This window comes from Gymnogyps californianus, chromosome 4 (assembly GCF_018139145.2).
Source record: "Gymnogyps californianus isolate 813 chromosome 4, ASM1813914v2, whole genome shotgun sequence".
Lineage (NCBI taxonomy): Eukaryota > Metazoa > Chordata > Aves > Accipitriformes > Cathartidae > Gymnogyps > Gymnogyps californianus.
The window spans coordinates 18691703-18713011 of record NC_059474.1 but is presented as its reverse complement, the minus strand read 5'-3'; the positions used below and the strand labels follow the sequence as shown (position 1 = coordinate 18713011).

At 42.2% G+C, this 21309-nt stretch overlaps 1 protein-coding gene across 3 annotated transcripts in view; it reads right to left on the bottom strand.

The window, feature by feature from the left end:
* Positions 1-17225, bottom strand: part of SLIT2 (slit guidance ligand 2) — a 270443-nt gene extending 253218 nt beyond the window's left edge. For all 3 annotated transcript variants that reach the window (XM_050895400.1, XM_050895399.1, XM_050895398.1), the window contains exons 1-3: positions 16801-17225; positions 14867-14938; positions 13596-13667 (exon numbers count right to left, since the gene is read on the bottom strand). In XM_050895400.1, the coding sequence (XP_050751357.1) occupies positions 13596-13667; positions 14867-14938; positions 16801-16976 (320 nt within the window). In that variant the 5' untranslated portion in view covers positions 16977-17225. The remainder of the gene's footprint in view (positions 1-13595; positions 13668-14866; positions 14939-16800) is intronic.
* Between the last annotated feature and the right edge of the window lie 4084 nt (positions 17226-21309).

The following is a 21309-nucleotide window of genomic DNA, read 5'->3' as shown; positions in this document are numbered from 1 at the left end:
AGACTGGCACAAGTAAATTTTTGAGCTCTTCATGATGAATTCAAGCAAAGTCCACATACTACCTAAAGTACACTAAGTATTTTAAATACTTCAGCTTAAAGCTCCCAGAGCTCAGTCTTCTAAACACAGTAAGACTAGAAAAGCATCTTCAAAGTGAAGTGATGGAACAAGCATACAGAAGGATCAATCTAAGGACAAAGAAGGAAAATCTTTGACAGATGGGCAGGTGAAAACACCCTTTAAAGGAAGCTCAATACCAATAGGCAGATAAAAAGTAGGTACAGACAAGCAATAGGTTACACTGTGAAGCAGACAACAGTAAGGTAAGCAAAAAAATTGGTTTGATTTGAGTTACTGGTTCTAGAGAACACGCTAGCTTTGCAGAAACGCGTACATATCTGGGTTTTACTTGTCTTTTGCATGCAGGCAGAGGATATGTAGAGGATGACAGAGTTAGAGGTAGAGTAAACTGCGGGAAGAGCACATTATGCTCCCAGCGACATGTATCTTAACCCACTGAAGTCTGGCCATGCCATCAATCCATTCTGATGTCTCTCAAGTTTTCATGCCACAATAACTGTGATCTAGTATCAATCATGCATGGGTGAGGAAGGCAGAAAAAAAAAATCTTAATTACACTGTCTGCAATGTAATCATCTGCAATTGCTATAATTCATGAGCAGGTCTGTATTTGTTTCCCAGACTTGTTACAGCCTTCACTGTAACTTGCTTCTGATCCCACTGTCATCAACTATACACAACCAGAGAAGCTGTATTTGACTGCGCAACCTCTCTGGGCAACTGAGTTGTTCCAGTGCTTGACTGTCCTCACGGTGAAGAAGTTTTGCCCTTATATCCAGTCATAAACTCTCATTTCAATTTATGCTTGTTGTCTCACCACAGCAATGAGCTTGGCTTGAGCTTTTTGATAACCACCTCACAGGTACTGGAAGGCTGCTATTTTGTCCCCCACAAGTTGTCTTCCAGTGGGTTTTAGTTCAAGTAGATGCAATTCTAGCCACAGGCCCCCTAAAATAACAGCAGCTCTCAAAGATAACTTGAGAACTACAAGGCACAGACACATTTTATTCTACCACCATTGCTTCAGGAAGAAGGATAGAAGGCTTCCAACTCACACAATGATAGCAGAAGTCATTATTTTTCATTCCTCCTTCGAAGTTAGCTGAGAGAAGTAAATACACTATCTGCGCATAGTAACACACAGTACTGTATAGCTTAAACTGTACTCTTCAAAGTAGCACATCCACACCTACTGTTTGCCAGCAGAAGACATTACTATCACACCCATTTAAAAATACCATGTAACAACTTTTCACTGAAGCTCATTTGCAAAATATGCATAAACTTTAAAAGCACACATTCTTTCATTAAATTTCAATTTTAAATGAAAGTTTATGTCAGTAAACAAACTGCTGAGTGTTCACACAACAGCACTTTCTACTCACAATGACTGAGCCCACCAGGCTCCTCAAGTAGTTCCAACAGGTTACAGGGATATGCATCTGCTGCGAAGGTCTAATATCACTTCAGGCTTTATGAGCTCAGAACCAACAGAACCAACCTACAAAATTATCCACATATCTTAAAACAGAAAGCTAGCACACAGCACCCAAATCATCTCCATGGACTGCTTCAACCATTAAGTCCTAAAAACCCAACTCTGGATATATAGGATGTCCTGGTTTCAGCTGGGATAGAGTTAATAATCTTCTTAGTAGCTGGTACAGTGCTGTGTTTTAGATTTAGTATGAGAATGATGTTGATAACACATTGATGTTTTAGTTAGGATAAGCAATACTTAGCAACAAGTCAAGGATTTTTCAGTCTCCTATGCTCTACAAGCAAGAAGATGCACAAGAAGCTGGGAGGGACCATGGCCAGCACAGCTGACCCAAACTAGCCAAAGGGATATTCCATACCATAGGACATCATGCTCAGTATATAAACCGGGGGGAGCTGGCTGGGAGGGGCTGATCACTGCTTGGGAACTAACTGGGCATCAGTCAGTGGGTGGTGAGCAATTGCATTGTGCAACACTTGTCTTTCTTGGGTTTTATTTCTCTCTCTTTTTGTTATCTTTCTTGTAACTACTATTATTAGTATATTTTAGTTATTAAACTGTTCTTATCTCAACCCACAAGTTTTACTTTTTTTTCTCCAATTCTCCTCCCCATCCCACCGGGGCGGAGAAGAAGTGAGTGAGTGGCTGCGTGGTGCTTAGTTGCCAGTTCAGATTAAACCATGACGAGGGTCAGAATAATAGACATCAGAATAAGTAATGCCTATTTCCTCACCAGAGAGCCTTATGCAGAGCTTGATTTAGGCTTACATCTGCAAGGAAGGCAAGCCTTATTACTTTTCTACAAAAAAGTGTTGCTGCATCTGCCAGAGGCAGAGAACATCTGTGCAACCATGTCCAAAGCCACAATCGACTGAACTTCAACACATTTGGCAACTGCTGTCTGTGAATGACTTGCATGAACGTGTCATCAAGTGAGAAGAAGGCCCAGGAACTAAGAGCTAAGCAAAAGATCGTGCCAATTTTTCCATTACGAATTCTCTGAAAATATTTTCTCATCTCTAGTCAAACTACTCATAATCTCATTAAACCTAGCAACATCAAGTTTACTGACCACATGAATAAAACTTAGAATCTGAGAAGTTCAGGGCTGATCTTACAGCATTTGGCTGCCTAAGTCAAAATTTTGCCCAGGTCAAGAACCACTTGATCAGGGCTCCATTTTCCAGGCTAAATAGTGACTAGCTAAAAAAGATATCTAAGTTAGTTTCAATTTAATATCAAATACCAATTAGATATTTGTTTTAGTAAAAAAATTTTCTGAAAGGAAGCAGGACATACACACTACTGCAAACTCAGCTTCTTACTTGTGTAGGAAGTGGTGAAAGTTACTTTGCAAACTATAGTACTACATTGTACTGGTGTATACTACTTGAACCCTAACGTATTTTCTGTCCATTTTCTTCTCATATGGGGTTGATGTCAAGTCCAAAATTACCACATTCTTCCCCTACCCCAATCAATTCTCCATACATTATGGAGAACACTATTTTGCACATAGAATCAGGAGTCTATATTCACTCTGCTTCTTTTAACAGGTTTTCCAATATAAGCAGACCTAGGACAAGCTCTTTGTTTAGTTGGGTTTTGGCTTTTTTTTTTTTGCGCTAAGAAGAAAAGAGAGAAACTAAGGCTGTTTCCTGGAAGCTTCTGTATTCCTTACTGTTTCAACAGAAAGAATATTTCTATAAATAGCTGGTCATTACTCTTATTAGTTCTGCCTATGGCATTAAAAAAAAGTTTGAAAAAGAAAGCAAAAGCTAGGGAACTACAGGCTGGGCAGCCTCACTTGATGCCTGGGAAGGTGACAGAGCAAAACAGAAGTTATTTCTTGACACAGTAAGGACAAGATGATGATTGGGAGTAGTCAGCATGGATTTACAACTGGAAAAATCATGCCTGACCAGCCTGATAGCCTCCTACAATGAACAAGGAACTTGGCAGATGAGGGGAAGGCAATGGATGTTGTTTATCCTGACTTCAGTAAAGCTTCTGACACTGTATCTCATAACAGTTGTCCTCATAGACAAACTGATGAAGTACAGGCTACAAAAGCAGATGGTGAGGTGTACTGAAAATTGTCTGAAGTGCCAAGTTCAAAGGGCTGTGGATCAGTGGCACAAAGTCCAGCTGGAGAACACTCCCTAGTGGTATACCCCAGGGGTCAGTACTGGAGCCAGTCCTGTTCAACACCTTCATCCACAACCTGGAAGATGGGACAGAGTGCACCCTCAGCATGTTTGCAGATGATACAAAACTGGAAGGAATGACTGATGCACCAGGTGTGTGTGCTGCCGGTCAGAGGAACCTGGACAGGCTGGAGAATTGGTAAAAAAGGAACCTCATGAAGCTCAAAAGGGAAATGCAAAGTCCTGCACCTGGGGAGGAATAACCCCATGCACCAACAAACACCGGAGAACAACCAGTTGGAAATCAGCTTTACAGAGAAAGGCCTGGGGTCCCGGTGAACAAGATATTAAACTGGTGCCAGCAATGTGCCCTTGCAGCAAAGGCCAACAGCATCCCCAGCTGTATTAGGAAGAGTGTTGCCAGCAGGTCAAGGTGGGTGATCCTTCCCCTCTACTCAGCACTGGCGAGACATCTGGACTCCCCACTACAAGAGAGACATGGACATACCAGAGCAAGTCCAGGGAAAGGCCATGAAGATGATTAAGCTGACAGATTGAAGCACCTGTCACAGCAGGAGAGGTTGAGAGAGCTGGAACTGTTTAGTCTGGGGAGGAGAAGACTCAGAGGGATCTCAATGTGTATAAATACATCATGTGTATAAATAAGCGATGCACTTCCTTCCCAAGCAAGGAAGAGCGAGTCAGACTCTTCTCAGGGATGCACAGTGAAAGGACAAGAGGCAATGGGCACAAATAAAAATACAGGCAATTACATTTAAATACAAGAAAAGTCTTTGACTGTGAGGGTGGTCAAACACTGGAACAGGTTGCCCAGAGAGGCTGTAGATTCTCCATCATTGGAGACATTCAAAACCCAACTGGAAACAGCCCTCAGCCACCTGCTTTGATCAACTTTGCATTAATCAGTGGCATGAGACTAGACAATCTACAGAGGCTCCTTCAAACCTCCATAATTCATTGGATTTTATTCTATAAAGTATAGCACAAAGGAAACAGAAGTAATAAAGCCTCCATAAAGTAACACAGGATCAAGTATCAGATGAAGCAAGGATGATCTTTGACAACACCTGGGATTACTTCCAAGGAAAAAAAAAGGCAAAGAGAGTTGATCTATTAGATGGAATTTAGCTAGAGTTTGGACAGATTGTTTAGAAAGGCAAGAAGGGCCTGCAGATAGTCTAGATAGGCTTGTAACTGTCTTTCTGGCACCGGGTTACCACAGTAAGTCTTCACTCAAGTATTTTTCTGTAGCACCTGTACAGGCATCCTGCCAAACTAAAGTCAGAAAGGCTGGTGTGTCTTAAAAAAAAATTAAGGGACACATTGCCACATTGTATTTGATTATCAGTCTAGACTATTAAAGACAAGCCAGCACAATGCACTACATACTATGAAGGAAAATAAAACATTTCTTCTGATGAAGTTTCAACCAGACTCTTTAGAGTAAATGAGGTAACGTAACAGTATGAGTCACTGAAGTGGCAGCCATGCAGCCAGATCCCTCATACATTTTGGAGTTTAACTGTAAAATTCCAGATAGAACTGTGGCTTCTGCAGTTAAAATAAGGATCATCTTAGATGCTCTTTCAAATATGCTATGTTAAAATGTAATGACAACTCAATTTTCACCTGTGGCCATCTAACATTGAATTTGTTTTTTTAAAAAAATATTGAACTGGCTCTGCAACAGATAAATATGATTTTTACAGAGTAAAACTAAAATGTATAGCTTTAAGTTTCATATCGGTGCTCTATAGCATAAATTTAAAATAGCTTCCAAACACAAAACACTATTTGAAACAAAAACATTGACACAACAGTTCTGTAGAATCAGATTTGGTTTCAACATTTTGCAACAGTGCAAATTACCCATTTCAGAAGAAGCAAGAAAGAAGAGCATCCAGCAAACAATGTCACAAAGGATGAGCACAAAACAGATGTGGGAAAAATAAACAGCCTTCCTGCCCTGGAATTTGTAAAAAGGTCTGCAAAGAGCAAACAGGACTTCTCACTGCAATTTGACTTCTAGACCTATAAAAGGAGTCCCATGAGAAAAGACACTCAGATGAATAAAATATACTAAAAATAGCGAACATTTACAAGGCTTTCAAAAGAACACCGCTCTTGGACTTAAATTTTTATCAAACATTTTGTAGTATTCTGCAATCAAAATGTAGCTATAATCTGATTTTTAAAATTCCATTAGAACACTGCATCTTTTTAAATACTGTCTTCAAAGACAGCCTTTGTCTATTTCTGATTTAACAGACATTTTTAGAGAAGATATTTGAAGTTGCTTTGACAAAAGTCTAATACAGAATAATTACTGTAGTATTTTTTATTGGTTTTAACCTATAAATACAGGTGCCCCAGTACAATTTGTGTAAGATGGACTCACATTCCTTTGGTAAGTGATTAGCACTGCAGGATTCGTTGTCTCCTCCTTGTTCCAAGATGAGGAATGTGCTATGCATTGCCCTTAAACTATGTAGGATTAGCTAAGAGAAGGATTTTTCACATCCGTGATTAACAAGGAATAAGTGTTCACCCCCTTCACGGCTGTTCAAAAACTTATTCTCTACCTGAATTCACTATTCTTCCACTACCTATCACACATGTGTGAAGGTATTGACCCTTCAAATGCTCATATATTCAGACTGAAGCCAGACAGGTGACTAAGTATCAATGCTTTAAGGGGGAGAAAAATCAAAACATCAAGCAGCCTTAAAAACAAGCACATGCATTAGCACCTCAGATTGTAGGCAGTCCAACTTAAACCTTCCTGGTCGCAGTAGTCAAAAACTGTTCAGAATGTACCCCAACTGAAAAATTAATTCTCAGGCTTCAGTAATGAACTTGCACACCAAAATGAAGACCAGGATTCAGTGAGAAAAGAAACTGGAGACTAACTTCAGCTAAAGATCTAAGAAGTCATTCTAAGAGCTCAGTACAACTTCCATACAATACAAGGTCTTACCACCAAAAAAGCTGCTTTCATTGAGACTATGTATAGTCAAGCACAACAAGATTAAATATGAATTTATTGGCTGTTCTTTTAGCTATGACAGTGATACAAATGATTCCTGGAACAGTAGCGGTGACTCCACTGCTAACCTAGTATTTTTCACCAGGAGTCCTAAAATTCCACATTAGCCTTTAAACTTCACATCTAAGCCTCTGTAAATTGGAAGAAAAAAAAAATCAGATTTTGCTTCAGTTAAAACTGCATCATAAAAATGGACAATATTTGGCATTTTTTCCAGAAGTCCCTGCTCCTGAACTTTGATCATGTAGCTCTGTAGAAGTGAAATTTGGGGGTTTTAACACTGCTTTTCTGCAACTGAAAGAGCTATATTCTATCAGAGGTGCAATACCCAGAAAGAAAAAGTTCAGACCAAAATGAACTATTCTGGGATTAATTTATTGATGCAGCTCACATTTAAAGAATCACAGAAAATCCTGCTATGCCTCTTTTAAAAGTTACTATTTTCCTACTTGGAATTTACATTTCATGGATAGAGCTTACCAAATAATTGGAATAAAACTGCAATCTCACACCACACATCAATACATAATAAAAAGTTAGCCCATAGGTTTATCTTAATCTCTGGAAAGCATGTTTTATCCAATCAGTGATACAGTAAGTCTGCACCCTAAGAAAGAACATACAGTGTGGCCCTTTCCTACGCTAGACAAAAAGAGCAGTACTAGTTTATCTAGTCTATTTTGAAACAGCTGCTAATTACCTCGATAACTGCCCAGGCCTGGTGGGCAGTATTGCAGTATTTGTTTATCCTAGATGGAACATTTTATTTCTTAGTCCATCCTGCTATGCAAGCCTTTATAAGGTGAGATGCTCTGTAAAACACCATACATCCAGAGATCATGGTAACTCAAGTGAGTTTTGGTTTTATAATTTCAAAACCTGCTAATACAGCTTAATAGTTTGCCACATTTATCAGACTAGGTTAGAGCACAAACATAACTAACCATGTAATATGTGAAATACAGCTTAAAAACACTTTATTATACTGAATCCCATTTAATATCTTAGACAAGACTGACTCCTATGTACTGAGGTTATAATTAAACCCTTGCTGTAGAAGCTACAAACACAGCAGTTTCACATATAGATTTATATCCAGAAAAGAAATCCAAGTAGTACTTCAGTTTGTTTACTAAGTAGAAAAAAAAACTTTTCCTTGAAACTCTGTAGTTGAAATATACTTTTCCTTCTGTACTGACACATCTATAAGTTTCAGTTTGTTCATCCACAGCATGAACAAAACTTTAATAATTTTCAGTACTACTCAGTCAAACACTCGTAAGTACACTCTTAAGTAAATGCTCTCTTAATCTTAAGTTTTAATAACTTGTTTTAATGTACTTGTGGAGAAGGAACCCCAATAAATAGCAAGTACAGACAATTCCTCAGTTTATTTTAGAATTGTGTTGTAAAAATTTAGAAAAATGCATGAACTGTAACAAAACATTTAATTCTTGAGATATTTCTTTCTCCATCACTCAGTAATACATTGTAAGAAACTTGAAAATACAACATAGCTAGCTTTCAGTTTAAAAGCTATTTCAAGTACCAACTTGATGTTCAACCCTTACAGCATTCTTTTCTGGAACTCAGGATTTCAGGTTACTCGCACCACGTAGCTCGGGGGGCTGGTTTTTGGGGATGTATGGGGGGGTAAATATTTAGATCAGATACTAACTCAGAAGTTGCAGTTGTTCTAGAGCCTGTGAGAGTAACATTTTACCTCCACACTAGTTTTCAGCAGAAATAGGTTTCGTGGGGTTCAGGGGTTTTTTGGTAGTGTGGTTTAAGTCTACACAGATAGCTCTTTAGAACTATTAAGATAATAAATGGGCATTTTAGAAATAAATTCTATTAATTCAAGTATCAAAAGCATTGGGGCTTGGCCTGGAAACTTTTTAAGCCACACAAGTAACCTTTCTCACAAGAGTAATCAGTGGGACTACTCATGCAAACCAAGTTATTCACGTGGTAAATGTCTGCAGAATCAGACTCCAAATTAGCATTTTAGAGGCATACTGCTGCCTCAATGGATTATTCACAAATACAGGAAGAAAAATGTGGGTAGTTTTCAAACGATTGCTGTAAACTCTTCCTATCCTGACATCTTTCGGATGTTTAGCATAGTCTTAGAATGATCATAGCTGGCATCTCAACTACTAGACATAGAAAAATTATTAGGAAAAGTTATGATTAAAAACAATGTTCCTATCAGCCAAAACCATTTTTTTCCTAAATGAAAAGGTAACTGCTCTGCTACGTAAACAAGTGAAGAGTATATTTAGCCCTCAAAACCTGACTACGTTGTATTTCTGGAGTACAAAGAACTGTAAGGAAATTTCAGACTTAAGTAGCTTATAATAGAACTGGTTCAACAGTCTACAGCAGCTGTCTTCAGCCAAATTTTATCCTTCCCTCCAGATGACAATAGCTTGTAAAAACACTGGGATACTTTGAGCAGTAGCTGCAACACCACAGAAGAAGGTGGTCTTGGGGATAACAATTGACTACACTTTTTAAAAGTCATTTTTAAAGCTGTGTCTAACAGCGTTAGTTTTCAGAACGTGGAGATTTTTAGTTTATCCTAATCTTGTTTTCTTAAGAGACTATTTCAAACTATTATAAACATCACACTCAAGATGACAGCTTTATAAAGAAAGAAGAAATAAGTGTTTAATTTCACATTCTTATAAGGAATCATTTCAAAAGGTTTTGACTCCCATAATAAGCAGCGGTCTCTGGAAATTCTTAAATGTTGTGGAAATTCTCCATACCTTGACCCTTTGTACCTTCCTGCCATGAAGCATACTGAAACCCACCGCTGATACATGACTGTGGTATATGCAAGAGAGGTTCAGACAACATAACAGGTCACATCCCAATCCTTTCTTTATGGGACCTGCCATGTACTGAATGGCCATATACTCTTTAAAGGCCCTACTCATAGGAACATGGGCTCATCATACAGGTTACTAGTTAATATAGAAAGTCGTGCAGATGTTAAATACAGGACAGACAAGATCATAATTAATCCAAGAGTTTTTGACACTGCTTCAGGATGTACACAAGGTACAAGCTGTCCCATTGATTGAAAAACAGGCCGTACGTATTGAAGTTCAAAGTGGGTTGTTTCAGCAGACAGAGCTTCTACAGAACACAATAGACCATGTGATTCAACCATTCAAGATACAGGCTGTGAAGAAAGCCATATTCATGGCACACTTCCTAGCCCAGGCAGTGTTGTACCAAATTGGTTTGGACTGGAGCTAGTACCCCCTTAACAGCTGAGCCTTCAGACAAGACTGCTGGAGATTATAACTAAGTGAACACTGTGGTGTATACCCACTTATTTGACTGAAGACTTTTCAGAGAAGTATCCAACTAAAAGGCTTATAGCAAAATCATTTTCAGCTTCACCAGGATTTCTCCAGCAACTAAAGTTTCCACAAACCTAAGACTTACCCGATTAAGTTGCTAGTTCCCATCTTGTTTTCCCTCCCAGTTCTGTATAGTAGTGCCGACTACATAAATCATTTATTGCTAACTAAACATTTTTACTTTAAAATTACAGCAGGGCTGCTGAGTAACAATCACTTGTTATGGCAGTATTTATTGTGATTTTGGTTTCCATTGCACTTCTGCAATTACACTGGTATGACAAATTCCTGTTATGGAGCATACTAGGTCTAAATAGCTTTGTGTACATACTACTACATGTATCCAGTGTACTAGAGATTTGTTGTTGCTTTACTAAACTATAGGAGAAACATTTCTATCCATGAGAGGTATACATAGATTTAATCAAATCATATCTTAAGTAGATCTCTTCTGAAGAGAAGGTTGATGGTTTCTTTTCTCAGAGATTAATTTTGCAAAGTGCTTCAGGTCTTCACTTCCCTTAGAGGGAGTTGAGGGTATTCAGCACTTTGCATGCTCAGATCTATAAATGAGTATTCACGACGACTAGCTCACTGATCAACCAAACAGTTCCTTGTAAATCAGAGTAACTGGTCTAAAAAGAAATGATGAAGTAACTGAAATTCCAGTTCAAAAACAAAAAATCCAAAAGCACCACTTAACCTAGAGAGACGGATTTTTTTTTTCCCCCCAAAGGGAAACTACTGTGAAAGTCTGTTCTTCACATTAAAGAGTACTGAACTACAGGAAACATTTTAAAATTCAGCCTGTATACACTAGCACAAGATTTTCCAACATAAGAAATATTACATGTAAACAATCTTATGAACGAAATTGAGTTCATTTAAGTTGCATTAAGGTTCGCTGATACCTTCCATTGGCATGCTAAAAGGACTGCATCAGGTATTCTTTGACAGTAGCTTGGCACATTACTCTTCCAGCGGAAGTGTGCCATCCTACACTTACACATTGAAAAAAACTAAAAAGCTTTAAAGGGCTTGCTATTAATGTATAAAAGAAATACTTGAAGGAAGTATCCACAAGTTTCCTGAGAAATCGTTTTGAATTTCAGAATCCCAAGGAGATGAATTGGCTGTCAGATAACAATGTGCCTTCATCAGATGGACTTGGCAGTTGTAAACAAGAGGAATTTTCTCAGCTTTTCCTCACAAATATGAAATATTTGCTCTTAGCCAACAGCTGGGGCGGTTTAAAGACATCCTGCATATATATTCAAATTACAAGTCACCCACACACCTAACACTGACTGAATTCCAGCAAATTAAAGAACCTCTAACAAGTACTGGAGCATATGCAAAATAATTCTGAAGACAAAACAGAATCTAACTTTGTAGGTCTAAATGACTAAACTTTCAAATGTCATAGTTTGCCTGCTGAAGGGTGAATAAAAATAACCTGCAGAAGTAGCCACAATTATCAGAATTTCTCTTCAGAACTAGTATCTTACGTAACTGGAAAATATCTGTTGTTTTCCAAAGACTTTACAGATTTATCAAGAGAAAACCAAAGGAAAAAACAGAAAATGTAATGGCAAAATGCAAACACATCAGACAAGTAAGTTTTAACTACTAAAGTTTTTTTTCCTAGTATTGCAATTCTATACTTCAGAAATCTTACCGTTAAATGCCTCGAAATGATGACACAAGTTAAAATAATTTTTTAAATATTGTTAATAAATCACATAGCAGGATCTTGCTTCAAGATAATCAAGAAATAAAGTTGACTATATACACTGTTTTAAAACTTAGCAAGTATTTGGTATCTCAGTGTCAAATCACATTCACAGTGAAAGCATGGATCTTTTAATGTTTATTAATGTTTCATGTATGCTTACTTACTTTTGCAATATGAACTACACTGTTTAATTTTTTAGCTAGACCCTATAAACTAAATTTAGGAATGTGTATATATTATTCCAATATATCCCTCAGCAGGAGAAGCTGTACTAAATCCCTATACTTTGTACAAAGTTTAAAACACATTGTAAAGAAGCATTGCATTAAGTGTTTTAATGCGACTTAGAAATGCATAGTCAGATTTTTTCAAAGAGCAATCGATCTCATTAAAATTTATTCAAAAATGGTTGCACTATATAATAACACTTCCAATTTTGAGGTCAAAAAGTTACTTTGGTTTATTTGAAAAAATGAGGTAATCATCTCAAGTACATGATTTTTCAACTATTATAGAAATATCATAGTTACACTGGTGGTTACTAAGTCTCTTGAATAGCTTTGTCTATATGACCAACCAGACCATAATGTTTGGGGGTTGTTTTGTTTTAAACACACAGCAGCTGTGGATACAGAGCACAACTATAGTAAGACAAACAGAATGTTTAGGCCAATGATGCTTTTCAATGGAGTAAAGTAGAAATACTTTTATGAAGTTAAAGCAGCAGCAAATGACAAACTAAACAAAACCTCAGAGGCATGGTTAAAGAAAAGGTGATATAATGAAAATGCAGCAACTAAGATGCCTAATAATGAAGACACTACTCTAAAGTTCTGCATGAACATACATTAATACAGTGGTATTCTTAGACCTTCCTAGCTCCAAACTGAAACTATATTCAACAATCAGCATCTTGCCTTTAACAAGTCAGATGTCCCAAGTTGTACAATATATTTTAAAAAATATTTTCATTTGAGGAAATGCAACAAAATAAGGCAGCACATACTGAAAATTAAGCAACTATTATGAAAAGCTAAACTAGTTTGGGAATTACTCATTTTCTATGTCCTACTGCAACCAAGCAGGTGTTTGCCCTTCAACTTCACCAGACAAGATCCTCTCATTCCCGCTCCATCCTATCTCTCCACAATACTTAATTTTTTTTTTGAAGTCCAAATCCAATTAATTTTTGAAAGCTAACAGTTCATATTTTTTCTAAGCCTTTGTAAAAGATTTAATCATATAAAAATGGAGTAGAATTCAACTACTGCTTTCATACTATGTAACAAGACAACACTTTATAACTAGCAGTTACTTCCAATAAGACATTGTATAAAATATCCAACATCTCCAAGACTAACATCTAACACTGTACCTCAGAAAACAAGCTTTTTTATTCACGTTTGAAAAAGTTCTTGTGCATTCATGGGAAAATATTTGATAGTATTCAAGCTATTTCCTACAAGACAATTGCAGTTTACACTTCAAATCTGGACTGCTCATGAAAGCTCCCCCCACGCCTGAGTCCCATACATACTGCTTGAGAATTTCTTATTTCTCTTGTGTCTCAATAAGGATAGATGTCCCAAGTTTAAAAAAAAAAAAAAAAATCAGAGGCCTGAGTACCTTAACACACAACTGATTTGATTTAAAAAATTCTCATATATTTAGAATTAAAAATACTTACAGCCTCTCCAGTTCTTTTAAATCCTGGAATGCTCCTCTCTCAATAGTACTAATCTTGTTCTCCATGAGCTGACTGAAATATAGAAATTTTTACATATAAGTTTCAATAGCTCCAAGATAACTTGTTGCATCAACAGTAGTCATTTAAAGGCAACCACATATTCATTAAAACAGTACAACTTCTAGAGTGACATCCACTTTAACCTTCTGGACCCCTGTCATCAGCACTTTTACATGGGCTGTATACCCAAAAGGGGAAAAATAATCCTTGGTAAAGAAACAGGAATAGATATTACATTTGCTCATTTACTTTAAGAGTCCCAAGTTTAAAAGTTACACATATGCATACACGCTGTGTGCACACACACACATACATCGTTGCTCTTCAGCAAGCTGTAAGACTCCAGCTGAACAGTATGAAGGCGATAGTAGTCTCACATGAGAATAACAAAACAAAAATACTGAACTGTGGTGTTGGGAAAAAACATCAGCGAAAGATTACACAGAGATTGTAGCTGCAACAGTAGTTTTGTAAAAAAATTAAAAATTACTACATGATATTCTGTTTCAGAGAGAAACGCAGAAGGATTTTATATGACTACTTGTTCAAATTAAATAGCCTTAATAAATAAGCTAAGTAAATTCTGCAGTATTTTAAACTTGGTATTAGTTAGATTTTTCCCCCCAAAACACAAAACCCCACAGAATTTTAAAAGCTTCATAATGCTTGAAACAAAAGCATTTACAAAAAAACCCCAAATCATTCCTTCCTCAAATTCACTGTTAAAGTGTTTCATTTTTGCCCAGAAACTGCAGAAAAGCAATTATCATCACCTGGGACTTGCTTTTAAATTCAGTAAAGAAATAACTCTTTTTCTTAATGAATTCCCTTATACTTCAGGTTGAGAGCATCCATTTTCAGTGTGAACTATAAGTTTCCTAACCTTAAACTAAAGTCACTCCAACAGTTATTCAACCAATTTTAGCAACTCTTACTTGTAAGCTACATGCCAAATAAAATCCTCAAGTTCTCATAACCTTAAGACGGGAGTAAAAAAATTTAAACAAATGATATTTAAGGGAATTGCTAACTTATTCATATCAGTGTATAACACATGGGGGAGGGGCTGTAAGTTCAGCTGCAGTAGCACAATAGTTAAAAAGTAATAACCCATCCAGCTTATAAACTGAAAGATAACTAGTTCAATGGCTTTTATAACAAACTGTAGCCTAAGTCCTAAAAGGTATCAGTGACAGAAAGAGAAAACTTACAGAACTCGAAGGTGCCTTAGACCAGCAAAGTCGGTCTTGGTGATTCTTGTGATGTTATTTCCATTAAGATCCCTAAGAAGAATAATTTATAAGCAGCAGAATTAAAACAATCAAAAGTTACTTTTAAGTTGTTTTGTTTGTTTTCATGGGCACAGCATTTTTAGAAATTAGGAGATGGAAATGAACCCAACGAACCATTCCTACAACTTACATTGTGTGAGTTCCTGATTTCCAAGTGGCTGAACGAAGGTTTATCTTGAAAGTAGTAGTTTCAAACTTTGTAATAAGAGACTCTTACAAAGTCAGTTCTGCCTGCCATTATAAAGCTCACATTTATCTTTAACAATACAGAAGAGTCAAAACCTGTCCGAATTTGGTTATAACTGCATTTAGAAAGCCACTAGAGCTACTATATATATGCTACAGTATTTGTTTGACTGCTACAAAAACTAAATAAGTGACTGAAATCAAGACAATTTTCACCATTTTAAGCAACTTCCAGCTTTTGTAGTATTGCTACAAAGGCAGAATAGGGCTTAACTTCCTATAGCAAACATTAGCTTTCAAACAAGCTGTTTGGAGGGTAAGTGATGGGAAATATGATTTTATGAAAACTAAACTCTTCACTTGCTGCACAGGAAGCTATACCAACTGCAGAATGCAAAGCGTGTTCAGAAGCAATGGAAAACTGTATTTAGGCCCTAGCATTTCTGTTCATACTTCAGCACTGCCTTCTCTTCTGGAGTTATATGCCCCTTTTTCATAACATTCTGGGGTCAAGATATAAACTTCCCTCAATTCCAATCACTACAAATAAAACCAGACTTCACAATTCCTGAGGTAATCCGTTAGGAAGTGGTATTATATGGAAACTACCCTAACAATTACAGCTCATTCCCAATGTAGTTGGGGGGGAATCTATTTTTTTTTTTTTTTTGGTGTTTATACCACATATGGCCAAGACACCACTGTAAAGAAACCGCACGAGTCTCAGCAGAAATGTGTCCCTGATACTCTTCCTGAGTGCAATTCATCACTCGAGACGTGCGTTCATATGCCAACATTTAAATGACTTATTAGAGAGTAAGAAATAACGTGCTCACCTCTTCCACTCCTTAGACCCTTCTGAAAGCCTGATATGATAAATAACCGACCACATGCTCTCAAGACTAGAAAATACCCTCGCCGGAGGGTACACGTATGGTCTCAAAAAGCGGATGGGGGAGGGGGACCGTTAAAGCACAACTTAGTGCCGTGGGAGAGGGAAAGAGGCTAAAACACCCCAGCGTGCCCTCGCCCAAAGGCAGCTGCGTGCTTGCGCCAGGGCAGAGCCTCGCCGGGCTCCAGCTTCACACCAGGGCAGCGGGCGGCAGCGCGCCCCCGCCCGCCTCCCCGCGCGGAGCCACCGCGGCACCCGCGGCCGGCGGGGCGGGAGGGAGCGCTGCGCGCCCGCGGAGCTCCGCCGCCCGCCCTGGGGCCTGCGTGCGCCCGCGGAGCGCGGCGGGGCGCCGCGGCCCGGCTCTTCCCCAGCGCCTCGGGGAAAGAAAGCCGCAATAGCGAAGTTTGCCGGGAAATGGGCGCCGGCGGGGGGAGAGGCCGCTCCGCCGCCGCCTCGGGGCGCCCCCCGGGCCGCGGTGCTGCCCGCCCCGCCGCCCCCGCTCCCCGCGGCAGCGGGAACCGCTCTCCGCACCGCGGCTTCCCGGGATGAAGGGCAGCGGCTGGGGAGCAGCGTCCACCTCTCCCGTGTCTCCGCGCATCGCCGTGAAACGGACACCGCCAGCAGCAGGGGAAGGGAACGGAAACCCCCCCAAAGGGCGTCGGGACCCCAAACCGGGCTGGCTCCGGGGGCCACCTCTGCCTCGCCAGCCGGCAGGAGCCCTGACGGGAGCCGGGGGCCGAGGGGCGCTCGCCGCCGCCCCGGCCGGGTTACTTACAGCCTCTCGGTGTTGCGGGGGATGTTCCTCGGGACGCCGCGCAGCGCCAGCCCGTGACAGTCCACGGTGCTCCCCGAGCAGGAGCACTGCGCCGGGCACGGCTGCGGCGCCACCTCCTCCGCCATCGCCAGCAGCAGCCCCAGGGACAGGGTGAGCTTCCCCCAGCCGCACATCATCACCGCCCGCTGCCGCCCGGCCGGGGCCCGCCGGCCTCGGCCCCGGGGAGGCGCGGGGCGCGCCGCCCTCCTCCTCGCCGCGGGGAGCGCTCGGGCAACTTTCAGGGCGCGGAGAAAGCGAAGTCCTTTCTATCCAAAGCTCAGCCAAGAAAACAGCCCCGGCAAAGTGAGGTGGGTGGCACCGATCCGCGGCTGAAGGCAACTTCGCTGGGAGGGGGGCCGGGCCCGGGCCCTCCCTCGCTAGCCCGTCGGGTGGCGGGGAGAGGAGGCACTTCGGTCTCGTCTTCACACGCTCCCTGCGAAGGCGAAGCAAACCCACGGGCTCAGGGTACGGCGGAACTGGGCTAGCTCCTTATCTTCCTCTTCGCCCCTTTCAAAGCCGTGACTCCCCTCTGAGCCCCCGGCTAGAGGCCGCGGAGCCCCGTCCGCCCAAGCGGCGCGCTTCCTGCGCGGCGGCCCGCGCAGCGCAGCAGCCGCTCCCACGCGCGTCCCCGCCGCGGGCCGCTCACAGCCCCACGGGGGGCGGCGGCGGGGCTGACACCGCACACACACCGCCCTGCCAGAGGCGCCTCAGCAAATCATACCCCTCTCGCAGGCATTCATCAAACTGTCTCACGGAAGGAGGAGGGAAGGGGGGGAAAAAAAAAAAAAAAAGTCAAACACACAAGATGATGTTGGGCTTGGCTTTCCACCCCCCGCGCCCCCTCCTGCTGTAAGCTCCCAAGCCAAGTTTAGCAGGAAAGGGCTGGTCCTAGAGCACGGTAATAATAAGCAGTCGAGAAGTGATTCGTTGCCCTGCTGGAAGGGAGTTCATCCACGACCTCCTTCTCCTCGGTGACAGATCACAGCTATAGATCCTCCTGTGATCCCGGGAGCACGGCGAGACAGACCAGATAACAAGCGATGTGCGGCGAGAGCGGGAGGGGTGGGGGGGTGCGTTATTCTACTCCCCGTGGTCTCCCGGATACCGTGGCTTTGCTGCGGCAAAGGCACCTGATGGGAAAGGTAGGAACTGCTCAGTCCTTCCAGGTGGGGCCAGTTCAGCAGCTCCTGGGGTTGCTGTAGGAAGGGGAGCAACTTTCCTCCTCTCCCGGAGCCCGCCGAGGCACAGCGCCTCGGGAGGGGTTTGCGCCCCTTCCCCCGATCCCGCCGGTGCACCTGAGCTGTCGGTGTTGGTGCCGAACAGCCCGGCCCGGCCCTCGGCTCCCTGGCGGCGGCGCTGCTCCGGCGCAGAGGGAAACGGCGGAGACGGCGCGGGGGGGGGGGAAGCGGGAGAGGGGAGGCGACACGCCGGCTCCTTGCCTCGCACCCCGAGTCTCTCCGCTTGAACAATAGGATGGCACCGCCGGACGCAGGCCGGCCCTCCTCCCCGCTGCAAGGTGCCTGCCGCCGCCCGCGGAAAGTGCTCCCCGAGAGCGGCCGCCAGCCGAGCCGCCGCCGGCACCTCGCCGAGAGCTCCCCACGCGGCCGCACGGCGCCCGCCGCCGCCGCTCGCCTCGCCCGGCGCGGCGCCCCTCGCCCCGCTCTCACGGAGCTGGGAGCGCCCCACGCGCCGCCCTATATAGGGGCGGCGGGGCCGCGCCTCCCCGGCCCCGCCCGCGGCGCCCCGCGCCGCGCTCACTGGCTGCGCCGCCGCCCGCCCCGGCCGGCCCGGCCCCGGCCCCGGCCCCGGCCCCGGCCCCGGCCCGGCGAGCGCGGCGGGCGGGGGGGCTGCGCGGCGACGCCAACAATGAATGAAAGTTGGGGGAGAGCGCGGAGGCGGCGACGGCGCCGGGGGAGGCAGGTCCGCCCGGCCCCCCCCCCCCCCCCCGCCCTCCCCGGGAGCGCGGCGGAGCTCCCCTCTCCATCCCCCCGCCGCACGGAGCGTGGAGTTGTTGTGCGGACTTTCTCACGCAGCCGTGGCCTGCGGGTGTCAAGCGCCCCGCGAGGGAGAAGGGAGAGGAGGGAGCGGGGCCGGGGTCCGCCGCGGTGCTTGCGTGTGTTTTGCCTGGAGAGGGAGGGGGCTGCAACGTCGCCTGCTGCACTTCTGAATATCTCGGGTGTCTCCCCGAGGGTCTTGTCTCTTTGTGCAGCAGTCGCTACGGAGGGAGAAAGAGGATTTTCTTGGCGTTTTCTTCGGTTGCAGTTTTCGTGTGAAACACACCAGACTCTCTCATATTTTCGAAAATAAAATAAAATGGGCAAGTGTTATTCCATACGTTAAAATATGTCGAGTAGCAACATTAACACTGCTGTGCTCGTTTAGAAAACACCTTCCATTTCAAAAAATTGTATTCTAAATACACACAATGTTCCTGATAAATTTTGCTGAAGTGTTGTTTATTGTCAGTGCGTCTTCAGCATTCTTAGGAAAATACTAAGTGCATCAGGCTCTTAACTAAATTTTAACTGGGTTTAGTTTTCCTTGCGTGATGCAATTCAGTTTGATGCAATTTATAACAGCTCCTGAGACCCCAGTAATAGGTGAAAGTGATTTGTCTTTCATAGATGGCAACCCCCAGCAGGGATGACTAAGCCTTCAGCAAGGTGTAGTTTGGAAATGCTCAAGGGAGTCCATAGTTTCTTCAATATGGCTGGGTCCAGCTGAGCCTCTTCATCCCTGGGGTCTCTGCCGCACAATCCCCGCAAGAGGCTTACTGTCTCTTTTTGCCTGTTACCAAGAGGACAAATTCTGTTGTCAGAAATACTGTTCTAGATCCAAGTCAATCTGCTGAAGTGGAAGCTGGCAAAGTTACTCCTGACTTCTTTTACTGTAGAATGTGAACCAAAATGAAAATTGCTAAAAATGTACATACCTGCAAAAAACTTTTATTTCTTGATCCATTTGTTTAGACAATATCCAGTAAATGTGATTGTTGCGCTGTTTTCAAATGCTGGTAATGGCATCTTAGGTCTTACAGAGACGCAGAGATACTTGAGTTTTTTAGATTGATGCAGGAAGGAGAATTCAGTGACTGTAAGGGGAATACATCAGCTTCCATGTATAAATGCTTTTCACTCTTTTCTCCGGTTTGATTGTTTTACGTCTTTACAAAGGATTTAGAAAGAATTTTGCAAGTTTCTAGCAAGCAACAGAAAAGGAAAAAAGAACTTAATCTAACATACTGCTTTCATGCCTCTACTAAAATCCTTTATCTTATAACTCCAGGCAGACAAAAACCAGAAAATACAACTGTTAACCATTCAGTATTTTTCATTATTTGTTTCAAGTACCAGCAATGTGCCTAGTGCTGCAGAAGACACAAAGAGAAGAAATAATGAATCTTTTTAATATAGTAATTCTCAGAAAATCTGAATCAATTCTTAAAGCGTTAAACGTTGCTAAACTACTCTATGCAGAGCTCATTCAAAATCTAAACTGGTCTTAATTTAATATACTTTGTTTTCAAAGAGAAGTATACTAAGTACAAGCAAGATCAATTTTTATTCCTATTTGGGGGGTTCATTGATTTTGAACATGCCCACCTTTGAAGCATACCTTTCATTCATTCACATTGATTTTCCTGAGTGTCTTGCCTGCCAGCACATTGAAACTCTCTCTTTGTGATCTAAACTCTTCAATGGGAGAGCTCCCAATGTCTGAAATTGTCTGAGGACGAGGCCTTCTGTCAGACACGGTATAGTATCATTGCTGGAGTATGAACCTTGCCCCGCGGAGTGCCCTGTGGCTGCCTCAGTTGCCTGCAGAATTAATTCTAAGCCATTTCCAAAGTTATGAGGGAAAATATTCCCATAGAGGAAGAAGCTGGGGAAAAATTATAACAACAAGATATGTTAAAAGAAAAGCAATTAGAAACATTCATCAGTGGAAGAGCAAAAATTTTATTACAGCCATTTCAGAAAATACTGACAGCAGCTAAAAGCAGTTTTCTGTTCTCCAGATTTCATTGTACAACATTCCACCCTTTGGAGGGTAATCTAAAAGGATACTCAAAAAGCTAAGAAGATCAGAACTATTAGCATAAGGAGATCAAAGTCAATAATGATAGGTAACATCTTCAGAACAGGATCCAGAACATGAAAATAGGAAAAGCTGCTACTCACAACTGAGGTTGGTAACAATGACTACGGCTGAGCACAAAGCTGTATGTGCTGTGTAGATACATCTGAGTGAGCTCGATGAACCTCATCAGCTCTATAAGCATCACTATAGCTTTATAAGGACAGTATGCCTGAAAGATACTGAACCAAATGACTCATCAATTTGTAAATAACTGAAGGTCAATAAGGCAATAGAAAAATGGCCAACAGAGGTATATCAAGAAAAAAACCAGTATAAACTAATCTAGTTTCCTTCTTTGACAAGGTAACTGGCTTCTGGGTAAGGGGAAAG